The sequence below is a fragment of the Engraulis encrasicolus genome, chromosome 3, assembly GCF_034702125.1.
Source record: "Engraulis encrasicolus isolate BLACKSEA-1 chromosome 3, IST_EnEncr_1.0, whole genome shotgun sequence".
In the NCBI taxonomy this organism is placed as follows: domain Eukaryota; kingdom Metazoa; phylum Chordata; class Actinopteri; order Clupeiformes; family Engraulidae; genus Engraulis; species Engraulis encrasicolus.
In genome coordinates this window covers 36579175-36601674 of record NC_085859.1, presented here as the reverse complement: position 1 = coordinate 36601674, position 22500 = coordinate 36579175, and the positions used below count along the sequence as shown (strand labels likewise).

Genomic DNA, 22500 nt, shown 5'->3' with positions numbered 1-22500 from the left:
CAATAGAAGTGACAGAGTATGTCCATTAAGCAGAATGCAAGCATTCTGACATTTCCATTGGCTGTGGCAGCTGTCGCTGAACCGCACCATAGCTCATTTGCATAATAGTTGCTCAAGTCCAGCTACAAACTCTCGCTCAAGTCACTCAAATCGCTTTTAGTCGCCCAAATCATTTTTTGTCTCTTCTGTCGCCAGCAACTCAATACAAAGTCAATTACTTCTATGGCTGGAATCGCGTTTGGTGTATTTGTGGCTTTAGCCATGGTCTGAAAAGAAAGAGGGGAATGAGACAGTGAGCAGAGAGACACACCTTTCCCCCTAAACCCTCAGGGGATATCAAGTTCAAGTTCACATTTGGGTCTGTGAAGCACCTGACGGTAGATTCTTTGTTATTGCACACTATGAGTAAACTCCTATTGACTTAAAGTGTTACATTTCACTACCTCTGTCAAACACGACTCTACAGGAAGGATTTGATTTGCTCCGCTGTAGTGTTTCATGCCAAACAAAGTGATATGGGACAGATAAGCATAATTGCAAAGTGATGTAAAGCAAAATGTTTCTTCCCACTCCCCATCCAACATGTTACTGGTAAGCCTATATCAGTGTTTTCAAATGCATGAAGAAATGTAGAGTAGGACCGTCTTGCATCGTACAAAATTCGCAACTATGATGGATACTGTTGTGATGTTGATAATGTAGGCTTTTTCAATATACTATTTAAACTGTCAATGGAATAATTACATGCCTGACAAGTGAAAGTAATTGTGTTTGTAAGTTTGAACATAGTAGGCAAGGGGGTGTAGACCCTTCCAGGACCCGTAAAACCTCTCAAAGTGAAATATGCCTAAAAAATAAACTGCTAGTGACTATGGTGAACCACAGATAATGATGCACTTGTGGAATTGTTACAAAAATCCCTAGCCATCCACATAACTGGATTGGATTACATCAACAATATTTATCCAATTTATTTAGCATTACTTTTTTAGAATTTAACTCAACGGCTATTTAATTTCACTGGTTTTGTCACACAATGTCTGAAATGATTGGCAATGACTGCAATGCGGTCAGTTCACCCATTTTCCACAACAGAGTCATACTTCTGCACCAATACCACATTCTCACACAACAAACCATTTCAGTAATTGCAGTCTATGACAATCTGGTGTAATTGCATCGTGTTTTATATCACTCGCTACAGTTGATTTCCCTCCTGAGCCATTTAGAGCAAGTAAGCTTCTAAAAAGCCCATATCCGGAAGTACATTCCAAGCTACTTAAAAATCCTTCCAGCTTTATAGTGTGTGTGTGTGTGTGTGTGTGTGTGTGTGTGTGTGTGTGTGTGTGTGTGTGTGTGTGTGTGTGTGTGTGTGTGTGTGTGTGTGTGTGTGTGTGTGTGTGTGTGTGTGTGTATACACTGAGGGGTGCCGACAGGGGGGGACAAAGGGGACAGTGGTCCCGGGCCAGCGGAGATAGATAGCCCAGAATTGGGTCCTCATTACATTGTATGTATTGGGCTGAGGGGCCCTTTGAGACGAGTTTGTCCCGGTCCCGGCCAAAGCTGTCAGCGGCACTGCATACACTCCTCAGATGAGTTAAACACAGAGGGGGAAAACTGTCCCCCTAGGGGCCAAATTATGTCCCCAAGTTGTCAGCCTGCTACTGTACTGCAGCTTGAAATCAGAATGTCTTAATGTTGTGTTAAGACATGCGTGTTAGGATTTACCAGGCACTTGCTTCCGAGCTTTTGATTCAGTCAGTATAAATAGAAACTTTTCTCCTGCGTCACTGCTTCTCTAATGGCATTGTCAGTGCACATCGTCACTGAATTCCACTAATTGGGGCTTGAGATGCAAGTCGCTCTGAGGTTAGGAAGAAAAACAGAAGCAAACTGATTTTCAGCCATGGTACAGTAGATACATAGGCGGCATGGAGAGTAGGTAGTGCTCTATAGTGTCCTCACTGAATCCCAATAATTGACCATCTTGAAAACCAGAGACTTATTAAGTTACTTTGAAAACATTTTGGCCAAAGCAGAATTTAGTCAGATTAGTGGCGTTTGAAGTGCAGAGCTGAGCTGCACTTCAGCGTAATGTAGTCTACTAGAGTGCTTCATCAGGTGCTACCTTGTAAAAGAGTCAGGTAACCATGATGGTACAGACTAATCAAAGGTTTGGCTTGCAATTAGTGAAAGGCTTGCTTTGTAGTCAAGCAGCCAGCAACTTCCAGTTAATTAAGGACAGGGACGGGGACAGGGACTGTTTGTGTACAAGGGACCATTAGGATTAGATGGCTTGCTCAAGGGCACATATATTAGCCATGGACGACTGAGACTGTACTGTTTCTTCAAAATTGAACGTGTGATTTTAAAACCATAGGCCTATTGTACCAATTCCATTCCATATTGTGAGGAGGGGAACCTTTTTTTTTACTCAGTTATCAATAAACTTTGGCTTTTTTCGCACACCTCAGCTGGCAGGTGCGTCGGAGATGGCACCATGGGTCACTCAGCAATAGTTTAAAGAAACTCCCGCACACTGACCATTTCGCTGTTCTTTCTTTAATAAACGACGTTTCGGTACTAGACCTTCATCAGGAGATTGCCTGATGAAGGTCTAGTACCGAAACGTCGTTTATTAAAGAAAGAACAGCGAAATGGTCAGTGTGCGGGAGTTTCTTTAAACTCAGTTATCAATGACATAGAATTGCATTACTGTAATTAGAGGGAATTCAGCTCCTTTTGTCTCTATTGAAAGGTAAGGAGGGAAAGCTGAGCTCCCACCCAATTGAAACACCAGGCCTGAAGATCTACTGCAGAGACGGGCAAATTCAGGCACGGGGGCCACATGCAGCCCGCTGAGCCTTAAAATGGCTACCTAAAACAGGGGTCTTCTGAACTTAAAGTTAGCCAAGTACATGGGCTACATTTAAATACCTTTCCATATAATGTGCTGGAATGGCAACGCTGACAAGTTGTCACCATACACGTACACTATTTATTATTATTTACACAGGGCAAGTTGCTGGCGACATCTGGCCCTTTGGTCAATATTCTTTACTCAATGTGTCCCATCGGCCAAAATAATTGCCCACCCCTGATCTACTGTACCTGTAACTGCCACTCTTTAGACTCAGAGTCAAGGTGAAACTCTACTTTAGTTGTTATGTCTGGACCAAGTCACCAGGGGGCAGCACATTCTTGTAATGACCAAGATCATGTGCAACTAGTCTTCTAATATGCCTCTTCAAGCATAATAATAACACAGGTACATAACTTATACCAACATGCCCTCTCACCTCTGTGTTGAGGCAATTGTATTATAACCTGCATCTGCTACCCTTATTTTGTTGTGATGAACATTTTCTAGTTATTAACTAATGGCACACATTCAATTTTGCTGTGCTAATTCAATAGGCCTTCTTAAACTGTAGGACCAGCTCAAAGAATGTTACATTTGACTACGTAAGTGTTACATTAGCACTGCAAAATTCACTTTGCAGTGAAGTGTGGTCAAGGCATGAAGGTCACAAGAAAAGCTAAAGGGTTGTACGTATAGGCCTATTAAACAGTTCAAAGTTCCATGCACAGCTCCTAGGTGCTGGTAGATGCAGGAATGTTCAATACTTCAAAAGAAAGAAGTCTACCGCACACATTCTTGACTTTATGCTCGTTTTATCATACCTGAGCGAGCCTGATGACGCACTGAGGTGAAACGCGCTGTTCGCTCTAATAAAACGAGCATAAAGTCTAGAATGTGTGCGGTAGACTTCTTTCTTTTGAAGGGTTGTATCATGTATGTCATGCTGTATCTGACAGGATAGCCTACGACATTGCCTACGACATCCGGCCCTTTGGTCAACTTTCTAAACCCAATGCGGCCCTTGGGCCAAAATAATTGCCCACCCCTGGTCTAGGTCCATGATCCACACGTGCAACCGCACTCATTGTACTGTACGTATATTCTCACAAATGGAGGCAGCCAGCCAGAGAGACAAAGCACTTATTTACAATTTGTTTTTTTATAATGGTAATGTTTTTCTCCAGTTGACGGTTTGGTTATAAAGCGTCTGCCAATTGCAAGGCAATGTAATGTAATGTAATGCATAAATCATTTTCTTTCACTGTAAAAATGACCAAGATCCAGGCCTCAGTGACCTCATACATAACAACCAATCAACCAATGAGTCTCCCTGCTATAGTTTTACACTACAGAGACGGAGCTCCACGGCAGACTGACTGGCCGGCAGAGTGTGAGCACACCTCTACGGTAAATCAAAGGAGGAGAGAAACAATGGAACGGCCGTATTTGGCTCTGATAGACGCAGTCTTATTACCCATGCCCAGGGCCAGTGACTGACAGTATTGCCTGGGCCCGGAACAAAGTCATCTGAAAGGCCCCCTTTAATACATAAGCCTACAATGTTGTGGAGACCTGATTCTAGGACCCCCCCCATCTCCTTGGGCCCAGGACAACTAACCCCGTTGTTGCCCCCTGTCTGCTTCCAGGCCTGTGTGCATTTTGGCAGAAGCTTTGCACTGTTATTTTCTCCCCCAAGCTGACATGACTGATGGTGATGCATCAGGTCAGCTTCATAAATATTCCTCAAAGCCTGCTGCTGGTGGATCGGATCATCTCAGAGGATAAGATGAGAATTAGATTAATATAAGGGACACAAGGGCAAGAAGGTGGAAAATGTGTTGTTTGTAAAACAAAGGAGATACGCACTCCGCACTTTTAAATTAACAATCCGGTGCAACCAGAGCAGGACTAAATCATAAATACAATGGAAAAATAATCTGGTGCCACACGGATATCTTTTTTGTCTTATTTATTTTTTTCTAGTGCAGTAAGACTAACGTTCCGACATGCGTCTTCATCAGAGTCCAATGAAGACTCTGATGAAGACGCATGTCGAAACGTTAGTCTTGCTGCACTGTACAAATAAATATCACAAAATAGACATCCGTGTGGAAAATGTCTTGGTTGTTTGCTTCCTTTATTTGTTTATTGCATTTCTCCACAACATTGAATTATGGAACATCGGAAGGAGATGCGATAATGACTCTATTTCTCTCTCTTTTGCTCTCTTTTGCTCTCTTTTGCTCTCTCTCTCTCTCTCTCTCTCTCTCTCTCTCTCTCTCTCTCTCTCTCTCTCTCTCTCTCTCTCTCTCTCTCTCTCTCTCTCTCTGCCTCTCCCTCCAATGGCAAATTCAAATCAGGCAACATTAGTAACATGATATGTTTAAAAGCAAGTGTGTTGCCACAGGAAACAGACTGATGAGGGTGACCGCAGAGTGAATCACATTTTTACTCCTCTTTCCTGTTTTCTCTCTGTCTCTCTCTCCCCCCCCCCCCCCCCCCCCCCTCTGTTAATTCTCTGGCTCCTCTTCACACTTTCTGCAACCTATTAACTCTCCCGTACCGATCTCTTCTTTTTCTCTTGCCCACCTTGTTATTCCTTGTTTTCCTCCCCTTTACTTCTTGTTTTCAACATCTCTTTATCCATTATGTTGTCATTCGCTCCACCCCATCCTCCGTCAACCCACTCATTCCACTGTTCTCTCTGGTCTTCCTGTCCATCTCTCTCTCTCTCTCTCTCTCTCTCTCTCTCTCTCTCTCTCTCTCTCTCTCTCTCTCTCTCTCTCTCTCTCTCCCTTCACCCTTATGATTTTTCCTCTCATCGTTTTTCTCTACCTTTTTTGTCTCCATGCTCACCTCTCCCTCCTTCGCATTGTTCCACTCTTCTATTTTATCCCATTAACCTTTCTATTCCTCCTTACCATTTTTCCTCTCATCGTTTTTCTCTACCTTTTTTCATTCCCGTTCACCTCTTCCCTCACATTTTCCAACTCATCTTTGTCGTTTCTTCTTCTGTTACTTTCTGTTCTATTCCTGCCATCCTCCAACACACTGTTTCCTCCCATCTTTTTGAACCCTTCTTCATGATTTCTCCATCCTTTCCCTCACCCACCCACGACCTTACCCCACTCACCCAACCCGTTGCCCATCCTCCACCCCCTGCCACAGTCCTGCAGGCTCAATGACCAGCGCTGCTCCCTGCCAGAGTGCATGTCCGCTGGGGCTGCAGGGACGTCGGAGGCTGACGAGGCCTTCTTCAGCCTGATCCAGAGGGTGCAGGCCAAGCGCATGGACGAGCAGCGTGTCTCCTTCTACGACGGCATGGAAGGAGCAGACCATGACCACGAGCACGAGCACGACCATAAGCCTTCTTCACGACCAGGCTCCGGCTCTAGCTAAAGCCCTGAGCCTGGGCGCGTGCACGCACACACGCACACACACACACACACACACACACACACACACACACACACACACACACACACACACACACACACACACACACACACACACACACACACACACACACACACACACACACGGGTGCCGCTAGGAGGGGAAAGGTGTTACAGATTCTAAGGACCCAAGCACTGACAGCACGGATAGTGGCCCTTCAGGGGGCCAAAATTCGAATCTTTCATGGGGCCCGAAATTTCTCTGGCGGCATCCCTGCACACACACACACTCACACACACACACACACACACACACACACACACACACACACACACACACACACACACACACACACGCACACGCACCCGCACACCCACACACACACCTCTCAGCTCCTCTCCCTCCCCCACATGACTGCCCTGCACGGCTGGAATGCAGATATGGACGGACGTCTGGACAGCTCACCGCTCCAAATACGGGGACCCAGCACGGCCCAGCACACCAGGGCCCTAGCATGCACTGCACAGCACAGCACAGCACAGCATGCCAACAGCTCCATGGGCCTGACTCCTGAGCTGTGATGATCAAAGGAGGGAAATCCGTCTTATCCGTGTCTTGCCTCCTCGCCTCCACTTAGGAACGCTAGGATGAACAATGAGGGGGAGGGAGGGAGGAACAATGGAACTAGAGAAGAGAAGAGAAGGGGAGAGAAGAGGATAGGAGAGAAGAGAAGAGGAGGGAAAGAAAGCTAACAGGAGAGAAGAGAAGAGGAGGGGACGGGGAGGAGAGATGAAAGGAAAGAAAAGGAAGGGATGAAGATAGAAGATGAGTATAGAGGCAAGCCAGACTATGAAATATACAGTATAGTCTGGGCTCGCACCATAGGCGAAGCCCCCGCAAGCCCGTCCCAATGACTCGCTATACACTGATTCTAAACAAGACAAAACACTGTATCTAGAGGACAGAGCCAGGTCCAGATTCATGGTCCAGCTATGATTATCCCCTATGGTGCGAGGCTAGACCAACCTAGCCAGGCCACACCCTGACGCAACACCTTTGGCGTTGCTTCTAGTCAGGCCAAGAGCAATGTAAATACTGTTTCTGATCTCCAGAAAAATTGGGAACTCCACCCAATTTTTCGGACACCAGTCAACCAGTAGCAAACCTAGGGAGGCGGGTCAACCATGCCGTTTGGGAACTGCTAATTGTTATGCTCTTGGTCAGACCAAGTCTCGAAGAGATTTGAAAATCGATGATAATCAGGCCAACGTGCCAGGCAAGAAACCCCATTTTGCTAGTAAGGTGTAGTATACCAGGCTAGTAGAGTGATAAAAAGGAGATAACATCAGTTGTAGGAAGTATACAGGAGAGGAGGGGGACATGACAGAATAGAGGGATTGGGAGATGGAGGAGAGGAGAGGAGCAGAACGAGGGAGAGGGAGATACTTGGCTTAGGGGGCTTTGTAGCTCTTTAGATTGGGGATCAGTCCTAATAGGCAGAGGCGTATCTTGTCACCAGGCGGCAGGCAGCCACTTGGGAGCCCCCAAGCCTTCAAGTGGTGATTTAGCTAAGACATTAAACTGCAGTAGTGGCGATCTGTTGCAAATATTCAAGATTTTGAATTTCTGCTTAGGGCCCCAATGTACCATGCCTCTGCTAATAGGCTGAACTGGACAACACAGATGAACTGTATCAATGTTTAATCCGCAAGGGTGTTTGTGTTTGTCATTAGGTCATATTCTGCATATGTTATGTTTGTCTTCGACCCGAATGTGGACACGAAAAGGTCTCCCGCCTCCCTGCTGATGTTTTAGAGATAACATTATTAACCACTGTGTGAACCCAGAAAGTGGGCAGATCATTTTCGGGAACACCTGTCAGCCATGTTCTCTTTCAATGTGAAGCAAAGTGATAGAAAAAAATATGTCCATGATCAGCTCATGATTATTAATATGAAAGTGATGTACTGGCTGATGGACCATCGCACTCCCATCGCATACAAACCGCCTCTGCGCAGTTGTATTTACTTGAGCGCATCAAATTTTTAATGAATAATGAAGACCAATGATTAAAATGTACCATCTGTGATGTAAACAGTAATTAACAGGCTAGTGAATGATGAAGACTGGTGTATTACAGTCCCTTTACAATCTTGTGTTGTTGGAAAAAAGTGAAATCTACACATAAAGTCTAAGGCAATTTGTTTTCATTGGGTTGTTTCTGTTTTTTTCCTCAATATCCACACCTGTAATTCTGTAAGTTCTGCAAACGGGTATGAGAGCGTAAAACAGGGAGGGGATATTGTGGAGGGCAGGGGGAGTGTGAGTGAGCTGTACGAGAGGAAAGAAGACAGTGAGAAAAGCGCGCTCTCAAAGCTGCGTGCGCCCATGCACCGAGCGTGCGTCCGTGCCTGTGCATCCTGAAAACAGCTGACCCGCTGCTGCTGAACTGCCAACCCCACAACGGACAAAATGAACACAAACGATGCGAAGGAATATCTCTCCAAACGACAGATCCCCCAGCTGTTTGAGGTAGGCTTCATGTGGTCTTTCAGTCTCGAAGTTTTGCTAGGGCGCATTCAAGTCGTGACCATTACGCAGTCGCCAGAAAACAAAATGGAAAGGGGTTGAGGGATACTGAACACTTAATGATGGCGCACATACAGTAAACAAGTCCCTAATGGAACACGTGTCTCGTTAATTAACATGTTGACAGCTGTCTTTGGCGTTTTATTTATCTATGGGGACTGTTGTTTGATTGGTATGGCATGAATTCGGAGAGCTTATCCAATCTGATGAGCGTTTGATTAACATGCAGCAGCAACAGGCAAGTGTCCGTATCGCTCGAGCCCCGATAATTGCTTTGGAAATGAGATACTTCAAGTTGTCACTATGGTGACCCTCGTGCAGGCTGCCGTGATTGCATTGGGGAGTGCACACCTCAAGTTTACCCACGAGTGCCAACTTTCTCCCCGCCAAAAAATAAGCAGTGCTGGATGTCAGTCAGGGGTTAAACCCACTCCGTAAATGAACACGGCTAATAACACCTGTTTAGTGTCTCTGAGAAAACGCCAGAGGAAAATGGAAAATGATCCTTTTCCTTTCACCTTTTTCTGACTGTAGTGGCCGAGTAGGTTGTGTCGATTTCTGGACCAAGGAGCGACATGCTTATGGATAGTTAACTGCTTGCCGTTGAAGCACTAAACGCCCCAAGGCAAATGTCTTCTGGCAGCAGCATCAATAAGACTGACCGAACGAGTGAAGTGGCCTCTTTGAGTTCGATGCTGCAGTTGAAGTTTCAGTTGAAGTAGGATACAGTACATGATGCGCTGTGCCTGTCACCTAGGCAACAGAGTTTCCTTTTGCTATGATCCGTCAGAGACAATATCAGTGTCTGATGTAGAAAAGCTTTTTATTATGAGAACATTATGGTGTCTTGTTTTGAGTCACTATGCACTTGGGCTTGTGCACAGTTTGTAGGTTTTGTTTAAAGTTTTTTTTAAATCAGTTTAGTTGTATAGTTTGCCCATGAATCTCTCTCTCTCTCTCTCTCTCTCTCTCTCTCTCTCTCTCTCTCTCTCTCTCTCTCTCTCTCTCTCTCTCTGTTACAGTAATTGCCACTTTTAGATGTAGTGTTCATTCTCTAATGGTTCTGGCCACACCACACCACATTGCATCTCTCTCTCTCTCTCTCTCTCTCTCTCTCTCTCTCTCTCTCTCTCTCTCTCTGTGTGTGTGTGTGAGAGAGAGAGAGAGAGAGAGAGAGAGAGAGAGAGAGAGAGAAAGAGAGAGAGGGAGGGAGAGAGAGAGAGAATCAAGACAGATAGACGGACAGACGGACAATCAAGTTACTGCCAAAAATGATGGATTTGCTTCACTTCTCCTCTGATGTCAAACACGGTTACTCTGCTTTAAACGGCAAATGAAGTCTGTGTTGGAGTCTGCGAAGAAGAGCACTCTGCTGCTGTCACTGGCCTGGCAGGGATTCAAATGAAATTGTGGGCACTCTCTTTTAATAAAGTGCATTTAGGGCCTGGCTTCTCCTCGGAAAAGCTCTTGTGTCACAGCTGAGCTCCCGTCTCATAAGCAATGCCCGAACAAGCCGAATAAATACATCCTATTTTTAGACAAGAACACATAAGAGTCTTATAAACAGTGCTTTCCTCCAGACAACATGGAGCATACAAGAAGACTTTCTGAATGATGTGCATTTTTTCCCCCCTTCATGCTTTGCCATGGTACGGGCGTGTTGATATTTGAACTCCTCTGTCAGCCTTTTCCCCATGGTATAGTCTGTTGTCAGTACGGCCAAGTGGCCACACAGAAGCTGCGCTCCACAAATGCACGATCCCAGAGATAACTGATGCATGTGTCGCTGTGGAATCAGGAAGCTGACAGTTCTGGGAAGGAGGAGGACTCAGCTTGCCCGTCGATAATGGACAACAAATGGGATGTTTTGTTTTCCTCTGGTCTGTCCTGTGGTCTGTTGTGATCAGAAACAACCCATGACTCACTATAAGTACTGTATCATTGGAGACAACCAATGACCCCGCTCTGAACCCCTGCTTATCTCTACTGTAACCGAATCTGGCAAGATGAATCTAAATTGGTGAATTGTAAGTCTAAGGTACAGGCCAAATTTGGAAAATGTATTTATTTTTGGTGATTTTTCAAGTATTATTACATAAACAGGGTCTAAGAACATCTCACCACTTTTCATTGCCAAGAGTGGCATAGCAAGTGCCCAAAGTAAACCCATTTCCCTAGCCTGGTTCTCATGCAGACCCTTGTGCATTTTCGCCCAACTTCGTGGTAACAACCATTTGCGTGAGAACCAGCATTTCCCCGGTTTTTAATCAAAAATGGTGGACGGTGGACTGCCACATTTGAGAACAATTGCAAACTGTCCAAAAATTCTCAAGTTTGTCCTATCTTAATTTGACAGAATCTGGTCAAATTTAGTAGGCCTATTGTTCCATCCCTAATTGCTAGAGATTAAGAGTCAATGCCGCTCCAATGTAGGCCTATTCACTAGTTACTTAGTACTGTACATGTACAGTACAACAATCTAGATGCAATGTGCATCTGTATTTTAGCTTCCCATGTCTTATGTAGCATCCTGGTAACTCGATAGCTGAAAAAAAGAAGCTTCCCATGTCTTATGTAGCATCCTGGTAACTCGATAGCTGAAAAAAAGAAGCTTCCTATGTCTTATGTAGTATCCTGGTAACTCGATAGCTGAGGTAATTGCTGGCAGCACTTATAGACATGGAGTACTTCAGAAGCGAACACTGATTATATCACGAGTTCATGAGCTTGAGGCGGCCATTTACTCAGGGTGCTCAAGTCTTTTTGAAATTGTACCTGAATCACTGTGAACAGAGTCGGTTTTACCAATAGGCAGACAACGTAGGTCATTGCCAAGGGCCCCATCCAAACATGCCCTCTAGAGGCCCCCCTTTTTTTAGTTTGAGGAACGGTATTAACCAGTATTAACCGGTTACCATCATTTTTAAATAAGTGTTCCCGTTCCAGAACATAAAAAATAATAACGTTTCCGGTTTCGTTTGTGTTCCCTGTAAAATACAAAAAGTTCCCGGTTTTCGTTTTCGTTCCTTGAACAAAGCCCTGGTAAATACTAGGGGTGTAAATCACAGCCTCCATGACCATGCGATTTGACTATCTTCGATACTTGAGATACAATACGATTCGACTTTTTTCCTAATTACTTTTCCACTTCTATTATGTTCTGGAGCTAGGGCATTGGACAGGGGCCAGCAATTTGTTTATTGCCCCACGATACAATGCGATTCGATTCAATCGTCAGATTATATCGCGATATATCGATACATTTCGATTATTATTTACAACCCTTGTAAATACCAGCAAAAAATACAGCAAGAGTGCCCCATGTCTATATCTTGCCTAGGGCCCCCAGATGGGCAGAACCGCTGCTAACTGTGGATGTATGCACTCTTTTGTAAAGATATGTCAGCTGTCATCTTGTGATAAATCACTAGCCTTGGTGCGGAGCTTTGTTCTTTTTGTTGTTGTTAGGACGTGTGACGTTGTCATTGAGTTCATTAGAATTAACCATTCTCCCTGTTGTGTTGTCGATTATTGTTGTGAGGCAGTTTAGATCTAGGTTCTCAACTGCAACCCCCCTCCCAACCTCTCTCCCACCTCTCTCTCTCTCTCTCTCTCTCTCTCTCTCTCTCTCTCTCTCTCTCTCTCTCTCGCAAGCTTGCTTCCCATCATTTTCGGGAAGCAGTCTTTTATCGAGGGGCGAGGCTGTGCAGCTCTGATGTGTACCAGGGAGCGGTTTGCGGTTTTCCCCTGTGTGGATTGACATGTAAATGTGCCCCCCCCCATATCCCCTCAACAACATCATCACACACACACACACATTCCCAACACCACACTACACCACAGCCCAGCCCTCCAGCCTCCGTTAGTCCTGTCAAGATGTTGCTTCGTTAGGCAGACCCTGGGATCCATCAGTGACAGCAAGCAACAGCAACACAACCAACAATAAAGACCGCAGTGGCGGCCAGGGCTGTTGACAGCTTTGACTGGCCTCTGGACACAGACACATGAAGGGGCCCTAATCCCAATACATACAATGTCATGAGGATCCAATTCTGGGCCCCCTCTCTCCCTGGGCCCGGTACAAGTGACCCCTTTGTCCCCCCTTGTCGGCTTCCCTGGTGGCGGCAATACAGAAGCAGGCCCAGCTTACCTCTCAATATGAATGGCTCAGCTCAGCATAGCCAACACATCACACGCTTTCAAAGGGAAAAGAGCAGTCATTTGCAATTATTATTTCTGTCCTTGACTGACTGAGCCAGTCCATTATTGCTGCGACGACGCTCAAGCTAAACCTTCATAGCCTCAGCCTCAGAGGTCACAGACTGAGGCTGGCCTTGCTCGATTGGTCACTCCTGCATTAACACAGAAGTACACGTAGTCCCTATTCACATGACGTCAGACACAATCGAATGCTGAATGTTTCAGTGCTATCAAAACTGATTAAGTTACAGTATATCACGAAAGTGAATACAACCCTCACAGGTTTGCAGATTTGTGAGTATATCTTTTCATAGGAAAGCATTACAGAAATTTCACTTTGACACAATGATTAGTGACCTTTTAACAACATATTTAACCGCTTAAATTTCTTGAAAATGTTCAAACATTAATGGCAGTATTTTGTTTTTTTTCTGAGTGAACAAGAAATTTAAGCGGTTAAATATGTTGTTAAAAGGTCACTAATCATTGTGTCAAAGTGAAATTTCTGTAATGCATTCCTATGAAAAGATATACTCAAAAATCTGCAAAACTGTGAGGGGTGTATTCACTTTCATGATATACTGTACATGCAGTGGCATTGCTATATACAGTATACAGATGTACAGTGTTTTCTGCCTAAAATAAGTTCTTCATGTTTGTCCTGCATTGCTTCAAAATGGAACTTGTTTGACATCACGGTAAAAAGGGCTTATTTGGATATGCCGGTCGGTCAAGTGTAGCTTCAGGTTACAAACCTGTACCATTGCATTTCTGCTCGAATATCATCCAGAGCTAGTCTGCGATTCCTTCTATTGGCATGGCTCACTCTGATGGTATCTTTTACCCTACCTAATCAGTAGTGATATTTACCCTTTTTTGCTACATTTGGTGTGTAGACAGGTTTACCGTATACATACACTATGTACAGTACAATCTATGGATTTCTAGCCCATTTTATTTGAATGTTGTTACACAGATCAATTCCAGCATCTAACAATTGCAGATGAGCCTTATAATGAGACTATACTCCACATTTCACAAGACATATTGATGAAAGGACAAAAATTATAGCCTTGTTTGGTCAACTTCAACAATGGAAAAGCCCTAAGGGGGCAAAGGGACAGAGAAACAGGGTTTGTACACAGAAAAAAATTATTTAAAATGGAAGAATTAGCAAGGCAAGCATCATAGCCTAAATATAGCCAGACTGAACATGAGAATGCTTTATCAAAAAGGTGTATGCAGGCAGGCCCTTGTTTGTTTGGCTTTCTCCTTTAACCTTGATTTTCCATTACAGAAATGCCACGTTTTCGGCCTCCATTGTGGAACATCCAAGACATCACTTGATCCATTTCGCTCAACTGGCTCTGCTTTGCACTGTTGTGGTTTCTGTGAAAGGGAGTCTTCCTTTCATCCACTCCACAGCAGGATATTTGCTTTTCATCAAATGCGGTGTTACCACATCCCCCTTAGGTCTTTGGTGCGGCTGCGCTCACACACACACACACGTGTGTGTGTGTGTGTGTGTGTGTGTGTGTGTGTGTGTGTGTGTGTGTGTGTGTGTGTGTGTGTGTGTGTGTGTGTGTGTGTGTGTGTGTGTGTGTGTGTGTGTGTGAGAGAGAGAGAGAGAGAGAAAGAAAGAGAGAGAGAGAGAGAGAGAGAGAGAGAGAGAGAGAGAGAGAGAGAGCGCGTGTGCGTGCATGCGTGTGTGTGTGTGTATGTGTGTTTGCAGGATTACCTGAAATGCACTCAAGATTGTCTTGTGATTTCACAGAACTTCGGCATTAGTTGTGCCTTGCTTCGTTTGCCTTATCACATACTCATCGAGCATTCTCTTAAGCCAGGAACAGCTGTGCTGATGAAAGCAAACAAATTTGTCTATGAAACCGATCTGTTTCACTCTCAGACTTTCCCCTCCCTGGGGTTCTGAAACCCACCAATCGCGTAGGAAAACACCCCCCACGCTACTCACGTAACCATATGCAAAGTCGTGCCAGACTGTGATGAAGCATATGAAAAATGTTTTACTTCACAAACTCTATAAACTTCTGTTCTTCCACTGTCAAAGTACTGCAGGATTTCATTTAATATTTTCTCAAGTGGATAAGAAGATCTATCTCACATTATAACCCTACAGTATGACACTTTGGGGGGAAATGTAGCTTCAAAAAGGGAATGAATTTGTAAACTGTGAGGACCTGGATAAGATCTTTTTGGTGACAGTGTTGAGCTTATTGGTATGAAGTTGAGGTGAGGAAACCTACTACAATCTCTCTCCCCTTTCCTTCCCCATCACATATCAAGGACTTTGGGCAAGCTCAATTACAGTTTGTACATCATTACAGAGATGTGATTTGTACTTCCGTATTACGCATCCTTTTGAAACTGCTAGTTTAGCTTCATTATCTTCCCTGGTTTTAGGGCCTCTAGGGGCGTCTAGATTTCTAGGCTAGCTGTAACCACTAACCAGGATTTTAGGTATAACCACTCTGCTACACTTGGTCAAACAATACCCTTTTGTCATGGTAAAAACAGAATTATCTCTTATGTTGTAAAATATAGGTATCTTATGGTGTAAAAAAAATAGATATAATGAACAGACTTCACTCTTTTATTGCACATAACTTCACTTGTGTCAAAACACTGCCATCGCCTTATGCTTTCCTATATATTATTTACTGGACTCACAGGACCTCTTAGTAGGTCTAGCAGAACTGAATGAAAACAATGAAACACTCACATTACAACACATGTACCGTATTGTACCGTGTACATGTACCGTATTGCATCTTCGGTCCCTCACTTCCTATTGTAGGTGAATTCATGTAAATTGAGCCACGTTTTTGCATATACTGTAAGTGAATGCCCCAAAGTGGGCCAATTTACCTGAATTCACCATATTTATGGCTGTAATCATTGCTGTGTCGTAGAGCATGCTGACAGGCCTGATGTTCCACCGGCCAGAGGACCCTCTGCTCTTCCTGGAGAGCTGCATCCAGAAGACGAGGGAGCTGGGCGGGGCCGAGGGCGTGGCCTGGGACACCTTCATCACGCCAGACCGCCGCCCGCTGCCGCCCATCGCGGCCCCGCAGGCCAAGAAGGCTGCAGGGAAACTCGGTGAGTACAGAGAGAGAAAGTGGAAGTCTGCACACTGAAATGTTACTTTACTTTCACTGTCCATTTTTTTGCCATGCACCTGACCTCAGAGAGGTGAGATGTGCATACTTACTCCTCTTTTCCGCTGCTGGTTTTCTGGTTGGCCTACATCTCGACACAGTGTGACTTGGCCGCCACTTATTGCTCTTCAATTGAGTTGTTTCGTGCCCAATCGAAAAGCAAAAAGTGGCGACCGAGTCACGCTTTGTCGAGCTGTAGGCATACCAGAAAACCGGCAGAGGAAAAGAGGAGTAAGTTGATGAACAGGTGAGCGGAAAATACCTCTTTTACAACATTGTGCATTAGCAACCCTTTATCTGAATTTGTCTGGCTGGCATGAAACATTTAGAAACATGAGATGATGCGTATCGTGAACATGAATTTCATTTGATCATGACTGCTGATATATTCAACGTTAAACCCTCTCTCTTTAGCACTAGTAACACTCAACCATGCATTGACTTACTTGAAATTGATTTTTTTTCTTTGCAACATGGCACCACTTGAATGATAAAAGACGTGAAGTAGCCTATTCACTGTTTGCTGAAAATATTCAACTACATCATAACAACATTGCTATGACAGTACCAAGAGCCTTAAAGTGATACTGTCCCATTTTTGGAAATAAGCTTATTTTACACCTCCCCTGGAGCTAAATAATAGGGTTTTACCGTTCTATTCTTTCAACCGTTCTCCGGGCATGGCAGTGTAACTTTTACCTCCAAGCTGGCAGTTAACATTGAATCCTATGAGACCAGCAGGGGGGGGGGGGGGGGGTGTAAAATAAACTTATTTCCAAAAATGGGACAGTATCACTTTAAGTAACAAATTAAGACATAGCCATTAACATTTTGGTGACAGTAAGGTTGTAACAAAGGGTTAACATGACCTGTTTTCCTCAGAGGGTGCCAGTGGTCCCGGGCCGGGTCCAGGCCAGATGACAGGTCCGGGTCCCGGTCCATATCGCCGGTATGAGCGCCTGCCACCCATCCAGGCCCAGTTCTCCATCGAGAGCGACTCGGACATGACCGAGTCTTCGGGCCTCATTCAGGAGTACGATTTGTTCGACCCCACCAAGCCGCGGCCACACATCATTTTCGTCATCGGTAAGCTAAAGTATTATCAACAGACGACAGGATTGGATCAAAGATTATGCGGAATTGTAGGAAATTTAAATAAGCAGTTTTTAAATCTGGTAAATGTTTTTTTTAATGTTGTGTCCCAATTGAATTTATAAAGTGAGGCTATTATTATCCCTGCATCAATGTCCAAGTTGAAGACAAAATCCACCGGCCTTATACTGTACAACCAACCAGCTTTTTACCATACTATAGTATATGCAGGCATGGCATAGACTATTATGAATAAAATAGCAGGACCACATTATATCCCTTTTCTCTCTTTGCCCTTTTAGCTCACGTTGGATTTTCTTGTTATAATGTTTGCATTTTGCATACTATCTGTTTCTTTTTTCCTTCTAAACTCATAGTGATTTTAGCATATGTAATGAAGAAGAGGAGCACTTTGGTGCAGCTCAGCTGTCAGTAAATGTGCTATAGTTCAAAAAAACTCCCGCACACTGACCATTTCGCTGTTCTTTCTTTAATAAACGACGTTTCGGTGCTAGACCTTCATCAGGCAATCTCCTGCCTGATGAAGGTCTAGCACCGAAACGTCGTTTATTAAAGAAAGAACAGCGAAATGGTCAGTGTGCGGGAGTTTTTTTGAACTATTGCTGAGTGACCCATGGTGCCATCTCCGACGCACCTGCCAGCTGAGGTGTGCGAAAAAAAGCCGAAGTTCAACGTAGTAAATGTGCTATAAAAATAAAACGGACTTGACTTGACTTGACTTGTATCTACTCCCACCAGGTGGTCCTGGCAGTGGCAAGGGCACCCAGACCCTCAAGATGGCAACTCATTACGGCTTCGAGTGCGTGTCGGTGGGTGAGATCCTCAGGAACCAGCTGCTGCACCACGCCACTACGGACAGGAAGTGGGAGCTCATCGCACAGATCATAGCCAATGGGGAACTAGCGCCTCAGGTGAGGACAGGAGAGCAAATCTAGAACAACAGGAGAGCAAATCTAGAATAGCAGGAGAGCAAATCTAGAACAACAGGATAGCAAATCTAGAACAACAGGAGAGCAAATCTAGAACAACATGCATGGATTCCTGAGCTGCTTGTTGTTCTCTGTGTTTCATATTGTGACTATAATTCAGTTGTCAAGTCAAGTCAAGTCAAGACTAGACAAGACAAGTCAAGTTGGTTTTATTGTTAAAGGAACAGTTCATCCATGTTTGATTTTCACATATTTGCAGTATTTCCAAGCATTATTCATGAATGTGTGTATCATTTTCTTCTTAGTGTTTTCAGTACTTAGATTTATTGGATCAGAATTATTAGCATAGCTTAGCATAATCGCTGGAAGTAAATGGGAACATTAGCATCAAGCCACAAGTGATCTCAGGACGGGATTAAATAGTTGTTTTGCACTTAAGTGAATTTAAAATTCATTTTAAAATAGTTTATAAGTACATTTTATGGTGTTTTGTATGCTCCCATAGACTTGCATTGCTATGCTTAATTTGTCTATACTGCTAAACTAGGCAATGCAAAAACATAGACAAAAATAATATGCACATTCATGAATAATGCTCGGAAATACTGCAAATATGTGGAAAAAAAAAAAAAAATGGTGGACTGTTCATTTAAATAAGGGAGAGTGATGGCAATAAAAGTAGAGTGGTGACTATAGTCATTCATAGTAACCTTTGATTTGGCCACTACACAATACAGCATTTGACATGGTCACCATGTATACATAAGCCCTTTTCTTTGATAGAAAAATGGGTAATCAACGTTTTGAGATCTACTTCATAGACTGGCAGCTATAGTCCTACAAACACAATCACCATCAGAAAACATAGATTCACTGCAAAGAGAGATAACGTGTTATGCTCTTCCATTTTGTGTGGGTGCTAAAGGAGACCACCATTGAGGAGCTGAAGCACCAATTCATGAAGAAGCAGGACTCCAATGGCTTCATTGTAGACGGCTTCCCACGCGAAATCGCTCAAGCATTCACCTTCGAGGAGCAGGTGCTGTACCAGATGCAATCACCTCTCTCCACTCAGTCCATACAGCCAAACATGAGTGACACCACACCACAGTGACACTGTTACTTCCTTTCTGAACAGATGCCAGTGGTCTCTCTTCAGTGTTGCCAGATGAAAAATACTGAATTATCCTACCAAAACCTCAAAATTATGGGGGGCTTTTTGGGTGGAAATGATCGTAAAAGACCCAAATTGTTGTTTCAAGGCATCTACATGAACTGAATGACAACTCTGAAATTATCGTACATCATTTTTCTTTGATCGAACAGAGGACAAAATGGACAAAATGATGGTACAAACACAATAATTATCGTACATCTAGCAACACTGTTTCTCTTGGATGTATTTGAAGGTGCAGGAGGCAGGACCAGGCCCAAGGGACCCAGAGTCATTAAAGAGAATAGGGACAAAAGGGACGAAAAACACCAATGAAGAGTGCCTTTAAATCTGTTTAACTAGAACAGAATAAACCATATATTAAGCCTTAAACCAAAACACAAGGACTTTGGGAGCAGAGTAGAAATGTAGCTGAATACAAAAGCTATGCATTTTCGGAGAGTAAGGGGTATCGTATTACAACATAATGTACATAGCAGAAATCGGACACTGTCTCAGGTGTGCAATTTTGCTAGCAGCTATTGTCTAATGGTCAGGGATATAGTGATGGGGTCAGAGGGTTGCAAGTTTGAATTTGAAACTCCCGCACACTAATTAATGGCTGTTTATTGGCCGTATACGTAGCCAATATGTAGCCAATCGCGTCAGTTGTATTGAAACAAACGGAAAGCTTCCAATTGTCCGCCGCCTTTCCACTCCTCCCCACTCTCTGATTGGCACCCAAGATCTAGTGCCCTCGCTGAGGGATAGAATCCATACTGTCTTTCGGATCGGAATGATTGCGCAAAGCAGCATGGGTTTTCCCAGGCTAGCTCATATGGGTGCCTATATTGGAACCTGGCTGAAATGAAGAAGAAAATAATCAATATTCTGTACCTAAATACCTGTAAGATGCATTGGATAAACCACTCATCTGAGTGCAATATAATGCTGTGCCTTCATGAGCTAGAGGATTTGGTGAGGATTTGAATAGAAATAATAACACTCTAGCTCCAGACAGTGAGTAGCCAGTCGGTGCTAAGCACCAGCAGTATAGTCTTGAGTTCACTCATCTAATCTAAAATTGATTTTCCTCCTCCCTCCAGTGTTTTGTAATATCTTGCTGTCAAGAAAGAAAGTGGCTGCTGAGAAATACCCATGCACCCTGCCTGTGTGTCAGCCTGTAGGGATATACTGTAGTATGATCAATGGTTGGCTCAATAGAGCTCCATGATAGCAATGTCCACATTGTCATATTTTATAGCACAGGGTACATTCCAATATGCAACCTTGCGTCCTCCACTCACGCTTGTGGCCTCGTACCGGGAAGCAATATGTTGTGATGACATCACTGACAACCCCATTATATTTCAATATCTCGCAAAAGCTGAATTGTAAGGTCATTTTCTCATTTTCAAACAGGATGGTAAATGATGAATAGTCCCCCAAAAATTGTTTTGGCTAGGCTGACAGCGGGAACGCTTAATTGTTTTCTCCACGGAGGCGGGGCATCAGCAAAACGTGAGGCCACAAGCCCAAGTGTAGGACGCAAGGTCGCATATTGGAATTCACCCACACCAGAGTTCTGGCAACAGTCTTCCTCAGCCAGTGTCAACAAGAAGGCAGTCAGCACTACATTACATCCATATTCAGCTCTTGCAACTATGACTAATGACTTCCTGGAGGCCGGAGATGATTTTCCTGTTGGAGGAAAGTAGGGAAAATTGTAGGATGCTTTGTTTCCTTCCTGCATGTTTTCTCACAAGCAATCAACCCATGCGCTGTTCAGATTGGCTCCCCTGATCTGGTGATCCTGCTGGCCTGCTCCAATCAGCAGCTGCGACAGCGTCTGGAGAGGCGGGCTGCCCAACAGGGTCGCCCCGACGACAACGCCCACGCCATCGAGAAACGCCTGGAGACCTTCAAGCACAACATCACGCTCATCGCCAAATACTACCAGGAGAGGGGCCTCATCGTCCGGGTGAGATTACATTACACTCTATTTACACTCAGTGATAGGCAACATGGAGTCAGACGTCCAGTACCATCCAGTGCCATATATCCTACATGACCTGGTTTTACCTGTCCAATTACGGCAATCACCTGGTTGAATTGGACGGGTAAAACCAGTCATTCAGAATATGTGGCACCGGATTGTAACTTCTGAGTCCATGTTGCCCATCACTAATAACACTTGTTCAAGTTATATGGTGAACCTTTTGTGAGTATTTTTGAGAAATAAGCCTTCAATTGAGTGTCCCAAAACACTGCGAGATTACAATCATGACCGCCATTCACCGGTGAGGGTGAGCTGAGGCACGGCATTCTGGGTAGTAGGCAGCAGTGACATACCCGCTCAGCTCCATTCAGCTGGCCGAAAAAATGAGAGCTGGTTTTCGAGCTTTGCCGTACCGTAGGTGACGAATCGAAATGGAATAAACGGCGGCTGAGTTGTGCTGTTTCAAGCTGTACCAGGTAGAAACCGGGCAGTGGAGAAGGGCCTAAAGATGCGTAGTGGACCTTTTAACACTAGCCAAAGCCACAATAGGACTTGGCTTTTGCTCTGGCTTTAGAACAGGGAAGGGGCGTAGACTAGAGTACATTTGACTTGATTTGACTTTTTCAAGATTTTCTTAATTCGGCTATAAGAAATATTATTACAAAACTTTTTGTGTTACTTTCCTTAATCTTTATGGCACATGTTAATGTCATAATGTGCACCTTTATGTCACTTTGCGTCACTTAACACTTTGCATCACCCGCTGACTTATTGTCATCGCTGTACCCAGAGTAGGACATCATCTCAATTCTGGGATCATTGGGTTTCATTGGGCAGGTAAGGTCATAGATGGTAGAGAGGGATTTTTTCACTAATGCGTAGGACATTTGCATTTATGCAGCATATGTACCGGTATTTAGCTTTGTTTTTATGCAGTCTTTCAGTGCCTCGTCCCAGTGAATCGCGCAATGCTGCATATCATTGACATTTGGAGAAGGGCAGAGGTGCCGTGGGATCACACAGGGCACAGTCACAGTCGGACAAGAGAACATGGTCAGGTGTACAGCACTATCTGTTGACTT

General features: G+C 44.2%; 2 protein-coding genes across 5 annotated transcripts in view; both read left to right on the top strand.

The window, feature by feature from the left end:
* The window catches only part of gpsm1a (G protein signaling modulator 1a), a 15442-nt gene extending 6989 nt beyond the window's left edge, over positions 1–8453 (top strand). For all 4 annotated transcript variants that reach the window (XM_063195321.1, XM_063195320.1, XM_063195323.1 and 1 more), the window contains one exon: positions 6032–8453. In XM_063195321.1, coding sequence (XP_063051391.1) covers positions 6032–6262 — 231 coding nt within the window. In that variant the 3' untranslated portion in view covers positions 6263–8453. The remainder of the gene's footprint in view (positions 1–6031) is intronic.
* A 195-nt stretch (positions 8454–8648) lies between these two features.
* ak5l (adenylate kinase 5, like) overlaps positions 8649–22500 on the top strand; it is a 15807-nt gene continuing 1955 nt past the window's right edge. Inside the window, exons 1-6 of the mRNA XM_063195317.1 lie at positions 8649–8791; positions 15979–16165; positions 17107–17310; positions 18076–18248; positions 19192–19305; positions 21209–21400. Coding sequence (XP_063051387.1) covers positions 8732–8791; positions 15979–16165; positions 17107–17310; positions 18076–18248; positions 19192–19305; positions 21209–21400 — 930 coding nt within the window. The 5' untranslated portion in view covers positions 8649–8731. The remainder of the gene's footprint in view (positions 8792–15978; positions 16166–17106; positions 17311–18075; positions 18249–19191; positions 19306–21208; positions 21401–22500) is intronic.